At 41.3% G+C, this 15126-nt stretch overlaps 1 protein-coding gene across 4 annotated transcripts in view; it reads left to right on the forward strand.

Annotated features, from left to right (window-relative positions):
* DGKG (diacylglycerol kinase gamma) overlaps positions 1–14180 on the forward strand; it is a 226452-nt gene extending 212272 nt beyond the window's left edge. For all 4 annotated transcript variants that reach the window (XM_024995253.2, XM_024995255.2, XM_002684869.6 and 1 more), the window contains one exon: positions 11060–14180. In XM_024995253.2, coding sequence (XP_024851021.1) covers positions 11060–11158 — 99 coding nt within the window. In that variant the 3' untranslated portion in view covers positions 11159–14180. The remainder of the gene's footprint in view (positions 1–11059) is intronic.
* Positions 14181–15126: the final 946 nt, after the last annotated feature.

Raw genomic sequence — 15126 nt, forward strand, 5'->3', positions numbered from 1 at the left:
TACCGGGCCTGAATTCTACTGGGCCTGAATTGTAGGTTTATTTCTGTAACTCTTTGCTCTGTGTAACTTCTACAAATTGCAAAGTTAGTCCCTAGAGACAAAGACTTTTTAAAATGGCATCTTTTATAAAAGATATCAAAAGTAGAACTTTTTCTGTAAAATCTTACCTCTATCTTTTGGTTTCTATGAAGTCTAAGAAAAGGATGAATACACTATACCAAAATCTAATAATATCTTACCCCCTTGTTCTAGTTGGGAAGGATGGAGGGAATTTGTACTATTTATAATTTTGATGGAATTGAATTAAGAAAACTCTATCCAAAGTCCTCCTGTCTCCTAAAAGGAAAAAGGAAAAAGCTGGAAGAAAGCAAACCCTGGGCTACCTAGCTCAGTGATATCTAGAAATTGGACTGCCATTCCTCCAGATCCAAGTACTGGTTTTAAAGTAGCCAAATATTCCTCTAATCCTTGCTCTCTCTCCACACCACCCTTCAGACATTACTACTTACTATGAAAAAAATAATAATAATAAATAAAACCCAATGATTTTATGGTGTACAGTCATATGTGAAGGTATGTTAGTCAGCTCAGGCTGCCCTAACAAAATACTACAGACTGGGTCACGTAAACAGCATAGTTTCTCATAGATCTACATCCTCCAAGTCCAAGATTAAGGTGTCAGCAGGGTTGCTTTCTGGTGAGGCCTGTCTTCCTGACTTGCAGATGGAAGCTCTTTCACCATGTCCTCACATGGCCTTTTCTCTGTGTGCATTTACTCCTGATGTCTCTTCCTATTCTCATACGGACACCAGTCCTATTGGGCTAGGGCTCCACCTTTATGATTCCATTTAACCTTATTTACCTCCTTAAAGGGCTTCCCTGTTGGCTTAGTGGTAAAGAACTCGCCTGACAATGCTGGATATATGGTTTTGATCCTTGGGTTGGGAAGATCCCTTGGAGAAGGAAATGGCAACCCACTCCAGTATGCTTGCCTGGAGAATCCCATGGACAGAGAAGCCTGGTGGGCTACAGTCCATGGGGTGGCAAAGAGTCAGATATGACTGAGCAAGCAAGCACCTCCTTAAAGGCCGTATCTCCAAATGTAGTCACACTGGGGATTAGGGCTTCAACACATGAATTTGGAAGGGGACACAGTTCAGTCCATAGCAGAAGGTAACAGAAGTCCGTCTTAAACTTCCAAAAGTTAAAACACGCTTTTTGAAACGTTTTCCTGAGTGAAGGCACTCACTAACTGTGAAGTGATTCAGAATTGAAGGCTTAATGATAGGACATCACAGCAACAAAAGAATGTTTGATAAGAATTAAAACCAGTTAAATTAGAAGGAAAGCTAGGACAAATCTAGACAGTATTAAAAAGCAGAGACATCACTTTGCTGACAAAGGTCCATATAGTAAAAGCTACGGTTTTTCCAGTAGTCATGTATGGATGTGAGAGGTGGACCATGAAGAAGGCTGAGTGTTCAATTGATGCTTTTGAACTGTGGTGTTGGAGAAGACTCTTGAGAGTCCCTTGAACTGCAAGGAGATCCAACCAGTCAATCCTAAAGGAAATCAACCCTGAATATTCATTGGAAGGACTGACACAGAAGCTGAAGCTCCAATACTTTGGCCACCTGATATGAAGAGCCAACTCATTGGAAATAAGACCCTGATTCTGGGAAAGACTGAAGGTAAAAGGAGAATGGGGTGACAGAGGATGAGATGGTTAGATAGCATCACTGACTCAATGGACATGAGTTTGTACAAACTTCAGGAGATGGTGAAGGACAGGGAAGTCTGTCGTGCTGCAGCCTAATGGGGTTGTAAAGAATCAGACACGATTGAGCGACTGAACAACAACAACAAATTAGAATGAAGAAAAAACCGTTGTTAAATTCAAATGGCAAAAATCATTCTTTGAAAGAGAAGATAGTATAAACATTCGTAACTTGGATCCCAAACCTAAAGTTATATTCACCAAGACTGAAAGCATGTGGGAGACATTGTTGAAGGAATAGTAAAGGTATGTTAAATTTGATAATTGATTATTCACTTCACTTTGATAATTAGAAAATGTAAATCTGAAGAAAAATTTAGTAACTAGATAATTACTAGTGAAACTAAAAACAGGGTAGACACCTTCTGAATCTGGGAGAATTTAAATTTTATGAACCCTATCAGTGTAGCACAAAAAGGAGAAAAACAAGGAAACGTTTTAAATGCTTTGATTAAGATAAAAGAAGTTAGGACTAAATATATCAGTAACGACAAAATACCATAAATGTGCTCATGTTCCCTATTAAAAAAACAAAACTCCCACATTGGGTTAAAATGCATCAATACACTTCTTGTAAAGAGATACATCTAAAGCAAAAAAACATAAAATTTTATCTTATCCTTTATCAAGCATAGAGAAATTAAAAGTAAGATATGATAACTTGGGGCAAACTAACCTTCCAACATGCCAAAAGCATAAAGTGGAATAAAGAAGGTCATTTTTTATTTAGTAAAAAGTACACTCAATTTTGAAATCTAATGGTCATAAAAATTTATTTGTCTGATAATAGAATCAAAATTTATACTGTGAAAAACGGTATAGTGTTAGTAGTAGTAGCAGTGTTAGTCACTCAGTCATGCCCGACTCTTTGCGACCCCATGGACTACAGCCCACCAGACCCCTCTGTCCATGGGATTCTCCAGGCAAGGATACAGGAGTGGGTTTCCATTTCCTTCTCCAGGAAATCTATCCAACACAGGAATCAAACCTGGGTCTCCCTGCACTGCAGGCAGATTCTTTACCAACTGAGCCATCAGTGAACAGCCGGTGAAAAACTGTATAGATGTAGTATATTCTGAGAATAAATATATATAAGAAACTTACAGAAAGACAGTTATTGAGAGGCTTTAAAATATTTGGAGCTTCCCTGGTGGCTCAGAGGGTAAAGCATCTGCCTGCAATGCAGGAGACCCGGGTTTGATCCCTGGGTTGGGAAGATCCCCTGGAGAAGGAAATGGCAGCCCACTCCAGTATTCTTGCCTGGAGAATCGCATGGATGGAGGAGCCTGGTGGGCTACAGTCCATGGGGTCACAAAGAGTGGGACACGACTGAGCGATTTCACTTTCACTTAAAATATTTGTTTCTGTCTTTGAGGTCAAGTTGTTAAAAAAAAAAATAGATGACATAAAACTTGGATTTTTAAAAAACAAGCTCAGAGATACAGAGAATAGACTGATGGTTTTTCAGAGGTGGGAGCAGGGAGGGCAAGGTAAGAGAAATGGGTGAATGGGGTAAAAATGTACAAATTTCCAGTTATAAAATAAAGGAGTCCTGAAGGTGTAATATACAGCAGAGTGACTATAGTTAATAATGCTGTATTGCATATTTAGAAGTTGCTAACTTTGGCCACCTCATGCGAAGAGTTGACTCATTGGAAAAGACCCTGATGCTGGGAGGGATTGGGGGCAGGAGGAGAAGGGGACGACAGAGGATGAGATGGCTGGATGGCATCACCAACTTGATGCACATGAGTCTGGGTGAATTCTGGGAATTGGTGATGGACAGGGAGGCCTGGCGTGCTGTAATTCATGGGGTTGCAAAGAGTCGGACACGGCTGAGCGACTGAACTGAACTGAACTCAAGTGAGTAATTCTTAAAATTTCCTATCACAAGAAACAGTAATTTTGTAACTATGGTGACAGATGTTAACTAGATTTATTGTGGGTGGTCATTTCACATTATATACAAATATCAAATTATTAACCTGTACACCTGAAACTAATATAATGTCAAATGTCAATTATACCTCAATTTAAAAATTAAACTTGGATGAAATAACTATGCCTTAAACAAATCTAATTCCTTCAAGGTCCACAGGATATTTACTAAAATAGACTATAAACCAATTCATGAAGAAAAAAACAAAATCCAATAACAGATGTTATAAAGGTTGTTTTATTTGACCACAAAGCAATAAAACTATAAATAAATAATAGATTAAAAGATAAATGAAATCCAATCAGATTATTACATTCTCCTAAAGAATAGATTTAAGAGGGGATCAAAGCCAATATTATTGACTGTTTAAAAAATAATAAAATTAGAAGGCTCTCATCAAAAGTTTTAGAATATAGCCTAAACTATATTTGGAAATGAATTCAAAGTCTCATATGCTACCATCATTTGAAAAGGGAAAAAATGTAATGTATAATCCCCAAATTAAAAGAACAGTAATAAAACAAAGTTAGCAAAAGCAGAAAAAAGAAAACAAAAGATATAATTAGAAATTAAATAATTTAAAAAACAGGGAAATATAGAACTAGTTCTTCAAACACATGAAATGTTTGAAAACATAATTTTAAAAAGAGATTAGAAATAAATATTTAAAATATGAACAAAGCTAGTGGAGGTGATGGAATTCCAGTTGAGCTATTTCAAATCCTGAAAGATGATGCTGTGAAAGTGCTGTGCTCAATATGCCAGCAAATTTGGAAAACTCAGCAGTGGCCACAGGACTGGAAAAGGTCAGTTTTCATTCCAATCTCAAAGAAAGGCAATGCCAAAGAATGCTCAAACCACCGCACAATTGCACTCATCTCACATGCTAATAAAGTAATGCTCAAACTTCTCCAAGCCAGGCTTCAGCAATACATGAACTGTGAACTTCCAGATGTTCAAGCTGGTTTTAGAAAAGGCAGAAGAACCAGAGATCAAATTGCCAACATCTGCTGGATCATCGAAAAAGCAAGAGAGTTCCAGAAAAACATCTATTTCTGCTTTATTGACTATGCCAAAGCCTTTGACTGTGTGGATCACAACAAACTGTGGAAAATTTTGAAAGAGATGGGAATACCAGACCACCTGATCTGCCTCTCAAGAAACCTATATGCAGGTCAGGAAGCAACAGTTAGAACTGGACATGGAACAACAGACTGGTTCCCGATAGGAAATGGAGTACATCAAGGCTGTATATTGTCACCCTGCTTATTTAACTTCTATGCAGAGTACATCATGAGAAACGCTGGGCTGGAAGAAGCACAAGCTGGAATCAAGATTGCCGGGAGAAATATCAATAACCTCAGATATGCAGATGACACCACCGTTATGGCAGAAAGTGAAGAGGAACTAAAAAGCCTCTTGATGAAAGTGAAAGAGGAGAGTGAAAAAGTTGGCTTAAAGCTCAACATTCAGAAAACTAAGATCATGGCATGTGGTCCCATCACTTCATGGGAAATAGATGGGGAAACAGTGGAAACAGTGTCAGACTTTATTTTTGGGGGCTCCAAAATCACTGCAGATGGTGACTGCAGCCATGAAATAAAAAGATGCTTACTCCTTGGAAGGAAAGTTATAACCAATCTAGATAGCATATTGAAAAGCAGAGACATTACTTTGCCAACAAAGGTCCGTCTAGTCAAGGCTATGGTTTTTCCAGTGGTCATGTATGGATGTGAGAGTTGGACTGTGAAGAAGGCTGAGCGCCGAAGAATTGATGCTTTTGAACTGTGGTGTTGGAGAAGACTCTTGAGAGTCCCTTGGACTGCAAGGAGATCCAACCAGTCCATTCTGAAGGAGATCAGCCCTGGGATTTCTTTGGAAAGAATGATGCTAAAGCTGAAACTCTAGTACTTTGGCCACCCTTGGAAAAGACTCTGATGCTGGGAGGGATTGGGGGCATGAGGAGAAGAGGGTGACAGAGGATGAGATGGCTGGATGGCATCACTGACTCAATGGACATGAGTCTGAGTGAACTCTGGGAGTTGGTGATGGACAGGAAGGGCTGGTATGCTGCAGTTCATGGGGTCGCAAAGAGTGGGACACAACTGAGCGACTGAACATAAATATAAATGTAGTAATGGTTTTACTTAATTATAAGACATTATGTGACATTTATAGTTATCTTGATCCTAATAAACTTGAACATCTTATATAAATCCTAGGTAACCATTGGGGGAAGAGTGGGAGGAAGGGCTAGTTAGGGAGTTTGGGATGGACATGTACATACTGCGACATTTAAAATGGATAACCAACAGGGACCTACTGTATAGCACAGAGAACGCTGCTCAATGTTACATAGCAGCCTGGATGGGAGAGAAGACTGGGAGAGAATGGATACATGTATGTTATGGATGAGTTACTTTGCTGTCCACCTGAAACTATGACATTGTTAACTGGCTATGCTCCAATGTAAAGTAAAAAGTTTTAAAAGAATTCTAGGTAACCCTTAATGAAATGAAAAATATTTGATCTTACTGGTGAGTTCTTCCATACTGTTAGGAAATAAATATTTATTTGAAGTCTTTGTTCCATAGAATAGACAAAGATAGAAAGCTATCCAATCCATTTCATAGAATTAAGATAGATAGAAAAATCTAACAAAAGCTGTGCTTAAAACTAGAAAGCTACTGGGACTTCCCTTGTGATCCAATGGTTAAGACTCTGTGCTCCCAATGCAGAGGACATGGGTTCAATACCTGGTTGGGGAAATAAAATCCTACCTGCTGCATGGTGCATCTGGAAAAAAAAAAAAGGAAAGCTACAGATCAATCTCAAATATGAATGATATAAAAATTGTTAAAGTATTGGTAGATAGAATTGAACAACATATTAAAAGAATCAGTCACTCCTCAAGAAGAATATATCAAAGAAATGTGCAAGGAAGTCTTTTTTAAAGTTTTTTGTTTTTAACAACAAAACCAATTGCCTTATTTAACTTAAAAAGCGTTTCCCACCCCAGTGGTCCAGTGGATAAGACTCTGAGCTCCTGATGCCTAGGTTCTATCCCTGGTCAGGGAACTAGATCCCACATGCCATAACTCAGACCTAATTCAGCCAAATAAATAAAGATTGGGCTCCCCTGATGACTCAGATGGTAAAGAATCCGCCTACCATGCAGGAGACCTGGGTTCAATCCCTGGGTTGGGAAGATCCCCTGGAGGAGGGCATGGCAACCCACTCCAATATTCTTGCCTGGCAAATCCCCATGGACAGGGGAGCCTGGTGGGCTACAGTCTATGGGGTCGCAAAGAGTCAGACAGGACTGAGTGACTAAGCACAGCACGTAATTAGATACAAAGGATAAAAACTTTTATATTAATAGGCTTGGTGTGTAGCAGGATATGTTAATTCCCTTCCCTAAGGAAGTCTCCTTAATAGAAGTTTAGATAGAAAAATTACATGGTAATATGGGTAGATGACCCAAAATACTCAATCACATTCAACATTTCTGAATGAAATGAAACTCTTGCAAAACTCAGATTAGGAAGACACTTCCTCAAAATAATTAGTTATTAAACCAATAACTAATACTTAATGTAAAACAGTAGTAGAATTCTCATTAAAATTGTGGATAAGACATATGCTAATGTTTGGAAATTCTAACCAGCGCAAAACACATGAAGCAGAAAAGAGATATAACTATTTGGAAAAGAATCAAAACTGTCATTATTTGCAGGTAGTATATGTAAAAGAAATCTAATAAAATCAACTGAAAACCTCATAGGTTAAATTATTTCAGTGAAGCTATAAAGAAAGAGGCAAAAGTTAACAGCTTTTGTACATACCAGCAATAACCAATCGGAAGAACATAATAGAAAAAAGCTGAAATATTATATGGCAACAAACAAAAACAAAATACCAAGCCGAATTGTGAAAAATAGATGAAGACTACAAGACTTAGTTAATATTTTTTTAAAAGATTTGAGTTTCGACACATCCCATGTTTCCAAAAGGGACCCCCAAACAAAATTCCAATGCAATTTTTTAACTTGACAAAACAATGCCATAGCTAAGGCATTTTATAAAAGAGCTGTGAAGAACTTCCCACAAGATATTAAAATAGTTATATAGCTACAATAATTGGCCCAATATTGGATAGGTAAATCAATAATACAGAAGACAGCCCTAAGAAACTCTAGTGTATATAAAAGGCAGTGAAGGAAAAAAGAAAGATCATAAATTAATTTGAAAGTAATGGACTATTTAACATGGTATCCAAGAAATTGCCTGTTTGGGAAAATGCCATTATACAATCAGACCTCCACATCCATGGGCTTCACATCCTTGGATTCAACCGACCTTGAATAGAAAATATTCAGGAAAAAGAAATCCAGAAAATTCCAAAAAGCAAAACTAGAATTTGCTCTGTGCTGGGAACTATTTACATAACATTAACATTGTATTTACAACTATTTACATAGCATTTACATTGCATTAGGTATTATAAGTAATCTAGAGATGACTTAAAGGATACAGGATGTGCATAGGTTATACACAAATACTATACCATCTTATATAAGGGGCTTGTATAAAACCAGCATCCATGGATTTTGGTATCCCCAGGGGTCCTAGAAGCAATTCCTTATGGATAGCAATGGATGACTATATACTAATCTCTCACCTCTGTAGTACTAGAATCCACAAACCACAAAACCTCACATTGCCCAGCATCTCCGAACTCCTACCTTATCAAGACATTTCTCAAAACTGCTGAAAACCCATGGGAGGGATTCGAGTTTCACTTCCTCCTCTTTGCCCAGGAGGTGCTAACAAGCAAATAAATTGGTCAGCTAGGGGGAGAAAAAGGAGAAGGAAAGATCTTCTATGGTCTAAAAAAAATGGGCTCCATCAGCGGGAAATGTAAGCAGTGCACCAGCTGCCACTCTGCCCCAAGCACGCCCAGCTCCACTGACAGGATATCCCTCGTTCTTCTGGGCTGGGCTAACTAGTCAGTACTTCCATAGCAGGTACCCATTCTGTGCTTTCTCGGGGAACACCAAGGTGAAGAGGATGAATTTCTTCTTCCCCTCAGAGAGTGAGAAAAGACTTTACCACAGTGAAATGTGCCACAAATCACTGCCGTCAGCTGGGGCTAAATTGCAGCCACAGATGAGTATTATCAGGGCCCCCTGTCATCCGCGCCTCACTTCCCTGAATTCTGAGGTAAAGGCGATGCCATAATCAAGCAGAATGGTGCTTGAAGTGTCCTCGGTATGCTCCCCTGGGGACCACCCCAAAGCAAAGAGACTTACTACTCGCCTCCTACACCTCCAGGCTGGTGAAAACCAACCTAACAGTCATTTAAAGCTTCCTTCCCCCAGGTTAAGCTCTTTCTCCACAGTGTCTTTTGGTCCCATCTTTTTCTTTTCATAACCTGCGGCCTTATAAATTTAAATCTGGCTTGCAGTAGAACTTCTTAGCCAGACTCTCCCCCACTCCAGCTCATCCTGACAACAGCTATTGAATAATTCCTTTCAAGCTTTTTTTTTTCCTAGTGAATTCTCCAGCTTAAAAAGTTGTCATGGTTCCCATTACCTCATATTAAACCCAATCTCTGCCACCTCCCCTTTAAAGCCCTTCCCAGCTTCCCCTCTGGTGTCCCCGATTTCACTTCTCATCCTGTGGTCCACACTCAACCAGTTGGTATGTAGCCCCTCAAACTAGTGCCTTCCCTTTCTCTCTCACCAATACATTTTCTTCCCTTCCTTTCAGATCTTAAAATGCTTCCTCAGTTGCTCCATTCAGATTCTTCTCATTCCTTACTGAACCTTCTTTTGGACACCACTTGGTTTATCCTACATTAATTTAAACATGTTGATGAGTCTATCTCTTCAAGAGCTCTTCCATTGTTCTCTGGGATCACACTGTCGTTTGAATAGGTGGTAAAAACCATGAGAGTGAGTTCATAGACTGTTTCTTTTTGATAGGTTTTTAATTTTTATTAGAGTACAGTATAGCTTTACAGTGTTGTACAGCAAAGTGAATCAGCTGTGTGTATACTCTCACCCCTCCTTTTTTGGATTTCCCTCCCATTTAGGTCACTACAGAGCACTTAGTAGAGTTCCCTGTGCTATATAGTAGGTTCTCATTAGTTATCTATTTTATACATAGTAGTGTGTATATATGTCAGTCCCAATCTCCCAGTTCATCCCACCCCTCCCTTTCCCCTCTTGGTGTCCAGATTCTGTTTAACATACATCTTTCTCCTTCTCCAGTATAGGGTAAGATTTTAATTGGTGCATTCCATTGTTTACACTGGGTTTTCATTGACTGTCATTTCATCTTCACAACAACTTTGTGAGGAAACTAGAACAAATGTTACTATCATTTTACAGTTCAGCAAGCACTGATTTTGAAGGCTAAATGATTTGTCCAAATGTCCATAGCAAAGAAGGGGAAGTTCTAAGACCCAAATCCAGGTCTTTGAATCCTAAATGCCTCTTGTTCCCACATCATCTTCCTATTTGATAAATGTTGATAAGACTGAGAGTGCAGATTATCACTAGACCACATTCAAATAGGTACCAAGCATTTGAAGCCACGCCCTGAAGGTAAGGTTGGCAAGAAAGAGAAAAAAAGAGTTCACCAGTGTCTTTCACTTCCAATTGCAAACTTCATGTTTGCAGGAGAAAACACTCATTAAACCTAAAAGTAAAAAAGAAAGAAAGCTTTTATAAGAAAGTTGGGTCTCCCCTGGAAGACTAAGAAAAGAGGAAATGCCTAAGACTCACTTTTAAACTATCCACGTGAGTGGCGATTGGTTCAGAGATCAGATTCAAGATCCTAGGTCAGTTTGGAGTTCCTGGTTTATGTCTGTATGCTTGGGCAGAAACGGCCAGGAACAGGGAAGACTGGGAACTGGAAGAGTGGGACTCTGACTGTTCTGCCCCTGTCTGTGCAACCTTAGGCTAATCTGAGGCTCAGCAGAGCCTTGGGGGTCTCCATTCCTTTATCTGTCCTACAGAGGGCTTGACTGAGATGGTCCCTGAGGTCTCCTCCGGTTGTGACATTCTGAGTCTATGAATAGCAAGGACACAAGACAGGTGCGAGCTGATCACCACGTGGGAAGCTCACACCTGTCTCTCCCCAGCGTTTCCGCCCCTTGCTTCCAGCACCGTTCAGGGTCCAGTTGCCAATTGTGAAGCTGTTCAAGGACAGTCGTCCTTCTGCTTGGGGCTCCTTCCAGCTCGAAGCTGGCCTCCCTTCCTCTCTCTGCAAGTCACTCTCCCATAGGTTCCTGGGGTTTGCAGGCCACTAATTCATTTCTCCCTCTTTGCTTTTAGATTAAAATTACTCACAAGAACCAAGCGCCTATGATGATGGGGCCCCCTCAGAAGAGCAGCTTCTTTTCGCTGAGGAGGAAAAGCCGTTCAAAGGACTAGACACTGTGCCAAATGCCAGTTCAACCAAGAGAGAAGACAAGAAACTGAAACACACGCACACACCCACATGCACACACACAAACACCATACTCTTCTCCAACCAACGGAAGCCAAGCCACCCTTCAGGAAGAAAGCTTCATCCATTCAGTTTCAACCATGGATGCATCCCCACAGAGCCAGTGCCGGCAGGACATTTTGAATGGACTTGGGATTCTCCAGGGTGTGGCTGGCTCGCGCAGCAACCTTCACTTTCCCAGAAGGCCTTTAGTGGGACTTTCTGAGACTGAAGGAGAAACCCCCCTTTTTTCCACCAGCCCTGCAAGTTTCCTCCCGGCCGTTTGCAAGGAGCAGGCTGCAGGTTTCCTGCCTATGCTGAGGTCGGATGTGGCCAAGAAAAAGAGCCTGTGTTCCAGAAAACTCGCACAAAGATCCCTCTGTGCGGAGACAGGACGGCCTCGGACTCTCAGAGTGCAGCCCTTGGCAGGGCTTGGCACCCGCACGCCAGTCTCTCAGTTGTCCTTCAAGCTTCTCCCTGAACTAGCTGAGGAGGCAGAAAGGCTGTGGAAAGCTGTGTTTCCCTTCTTGGTTCTGCACGTTGTCAGTGGGCACTAGTGGTTCTCCTGAAGCCTTCTGGTGGCTGTGTGCTTGTTTAGAGCCGGCTCCAAGAGCCCCCAGAGCTGCGTGCACAGCACACCTTAGATGTGGTATTTATTTTCTTAGTTCTATGAACACCTGGGAGGGAAAGCAGAGAAACTGGGATTTATTTTTTAAATCGGTGTCATAATATTGTGTAAAAAGGGAAGAGGGAAAAAAAAAACCACCCCCAGCTTCTTTCTTTTTCAAGCCAAAGCGTGTTTCCTGTTTGAGTTCCAAGGCCTGGTGGCAGACTATTCCTGAAGGCAAAGAAGATGGGAGGGAAGGGCCTTTCGCTGAGGAGACCAGGAGACAAGCCTTCAGGCGGTTCCCTCCTGCCTCTTTGTACTTGCCACTCCCAAAGCACGACCTGAAGACCTTTCTGCAGGTCTTCGGTGTGTGTACATATATGTAGCATATATATATATTTATATATATATATAAATATTTATTTACTGATGGATTTTTCCTAATTGAAAAAAAATATGAAGTATAAGAATTGAAAGTGGGAAAGAAAAAGAAATGCTTGTTTCTGCCATTTCATTGTCAAGACACATTTCTCCCTGGTGATCATAGGATTCAAGGGAAATTGAAGTATCTCCTTATAAAGAGACTGAGAATTTCTCTTCTCAAAACAACTATGAAAGCTATGAGGGGCAGGATTTACTGTCTCATTTGTCAAATAAGGAAACTGAGTCCTAGAAAAGTTAAGAGATTTGTCCATGGTATCTTGGCTAAAGTGGTTTGGGATTCGGTGCCACTAAAAAGATACTTAGTAGAGAAAAGAACCTACACATCTTGGAATGACATCAGGGCCATTTCTGGTCACTGAGAAGTGATTCCATGTAGATCCAGGTTGCCAGGGAGGAATGAACATGTGGTACACATGTGGACGGGACAAGCCCATGTGAGAAAATAAGGGCCTCCCCCATGATTGCTGGAGACTCTCTCGGGTCTGAGCTGGTCAGTGTGTGCATGCATGCTCGGTCGGGTCAGACTCTTTGTGAGCCCGTGGACTATAGCCCACCAGGGTCCTCTGTCCATGGGATTTTCCAGGCAAGAATTCTGGAGCAGGTTGCCATGCCCTCCTCTAGGGGATCTTCCTGACCCAGGGATCAAACCCGCATGTCCCGCATCTCCTGCATTGGCAGGCAGATTCTTTACTGCTGAGCCACTGGGGAAGCCCTAACCTGGTCAGTAGACAGGTTAAACTCTCCACGTGTCACATCATCATAGTCTCTTAAATCTGGAAACACTCCTGGCTGCAGGAATGACCTCAGCAGAGAGGCACAAGGAGGACAAAGGCACCTTCAGCAAGGAACTGCCAGCCAGTGACCAGAGGGGTCTCAGCAGAGCTCAGTGGGCTTCATTCCACTGGCACCAGCATCACTGCCTTCCCCAAGGGCAAGCCTGTGGAGAGCTTCGTTGGTAGAAAGAAACATTCTCCTTGTCCCCTATCCCCTCTGAGATTCTGAAAAGCAAACCTGTACCCACTTGGCATCACCCCACTAAACTCCCTCTCATCTCCTCGCACTGGGTCAGGAACTTTGTGCAAAGAAGGGAAAGTTAAGATTGTATGTACAAACTGTTCATAACTCTGAAGGAAGCAGTCATCTAGGACCGCCTCAGATAAGAGATCTAGAACCATCCTGTTCAACCTAACAGCACGGAACACCAGACGAAGGGAAACCCCTGAAGAATGTCCTGAATGATGGGCTCCTTGGGATGGGACCAACAAGCTCCAGAATGACAGCAGGTACTCTCTTGGAAGCCACTTGCTTCTGAAATGAAGGCAGGTTCAGTTTGGAGGTCACTGATTGTAAGACATTTATAGAAGTTATTGCATGTGCTTCAGCCCCAACCCCCCAAGATTGAGGCTGTTGAGATACTGCACTGTTGCCAACAGATGAGACTGATCCTCAGAGATTCACGCACCAGAGACTGGCCCCTGCCTGCCTACTCAGGTGCACAGGACTGGCAATGTTGCTTGAGAGACATGTCCCATGTCCTCCTCCTTAAAACCACAGAGTATAACAAATGTTGGTGGAATTGTACTTTCAATTTTGTAACCTGAGTCTAGTGATGTTGTTTAATCTGACTTTGCAACTCATCTTTTAACTAGTGGGACTGTAGTTTCCAACTGTGGAGTACCTCATCATAGTGCTCCTCACAGCAACCCCTGAGGTTGACGGAGAAGGTATTATTAACCCCATCTAAATAATGAGGAAAACAAGGCTTAATATAACAGTGACTTCTCAAAATTAGGCAGTCGGGAAAATCCTCCTTTATTCCTCATCTTATCTAATTCTGACCATGCACAGACATGTTCTCACCTGCCCCCACACACTTCTACCCCTCTGGCAATAAAAATGAAACAGGAAATCTTCAATACATTCTGTGTCTCTGGACTAATGGATGAGGTGTTGCATCTCATTATAACTTGGTCTTTGTAGGTTTCCTCCAGTGAGTTGAGAATGGAGATAGATTTGGTAGAATGATTATATTTCAGGTCAGAGACCAGCTCCTCTCAAGAGAGTTCTTTCCACAGATGGAAAAGATATGTTGAAATTGCCAAATAAATTAGGAAATACTTGGCAGAATCTGGAAGAGCCTCCAGACTGGCGTTACATAACATGCATATACATTATACATATGCACATTATATAAGGTGACATAGTACTTAATGTGCTGTATATATTATGTAAATTACATATTTGTGAGTAATCATGATAAATATAGAGACCCACTAATCACTTTTTACACATACCCAGTGACAGATTAGGAAGTTGCCTTGCCAGAGAGTCTTAAAACTTACTCTCTCCTGCTGCTTTGGTTCCAACTCCTGCCAAAAATAATTGCATCAACTTTTCCCGTCTCTAGCCCCCTCTCCTCTTGGCCAAAACCGTTAGTTACCTCCTGTCCTAGCTAGGCTGCACCTTCCATGGAACACTACCATGACTGGGATCCATAAAAATAGATTCTGGGGATGGGATGGATCTAGACCCCCAGATCCCCTGTATCCATGTTCCCAGGTAGGTGGATGCCTAGGGCTGATGTTAAAGGGAGAGGTGAGGAGAGAGAAGAAGAATCTACCAACCATCCAAGGAAGGAAACCATGTTCCTTGGCCACCAGTTTCAGGATCTGACCATCAATTAGGAAGTTATTTCCAAAGTCTAGTCTAAGTTTCTGCAGCACATCTGAAACCATAATTTCCTAAAATGTGTTTCACACAATACTGGTATCTATGCTCCATGCACAAACAGTTCTGTGATCAAGTACTAGATCCCCTTCTAGAAGAAAGAAGGGGATTTATTTGTCTGTCAACATCCATAAG

This window comes from Bos taurus, chromosome 1, assembly GCF_002263795.3.
Source record: "Bos taurus isolate L1 Dominette 01449 registration number 42190680 breed Hereford chromosome 1, ARS-UCD2.0, whole genome shotgun sequence".
Taxonomy (NCBI): Eukaryota; Metazoa; Chordata; class Mammalia; order Artiodactyla; family Bovidae; genus Bos; species Bos taurus.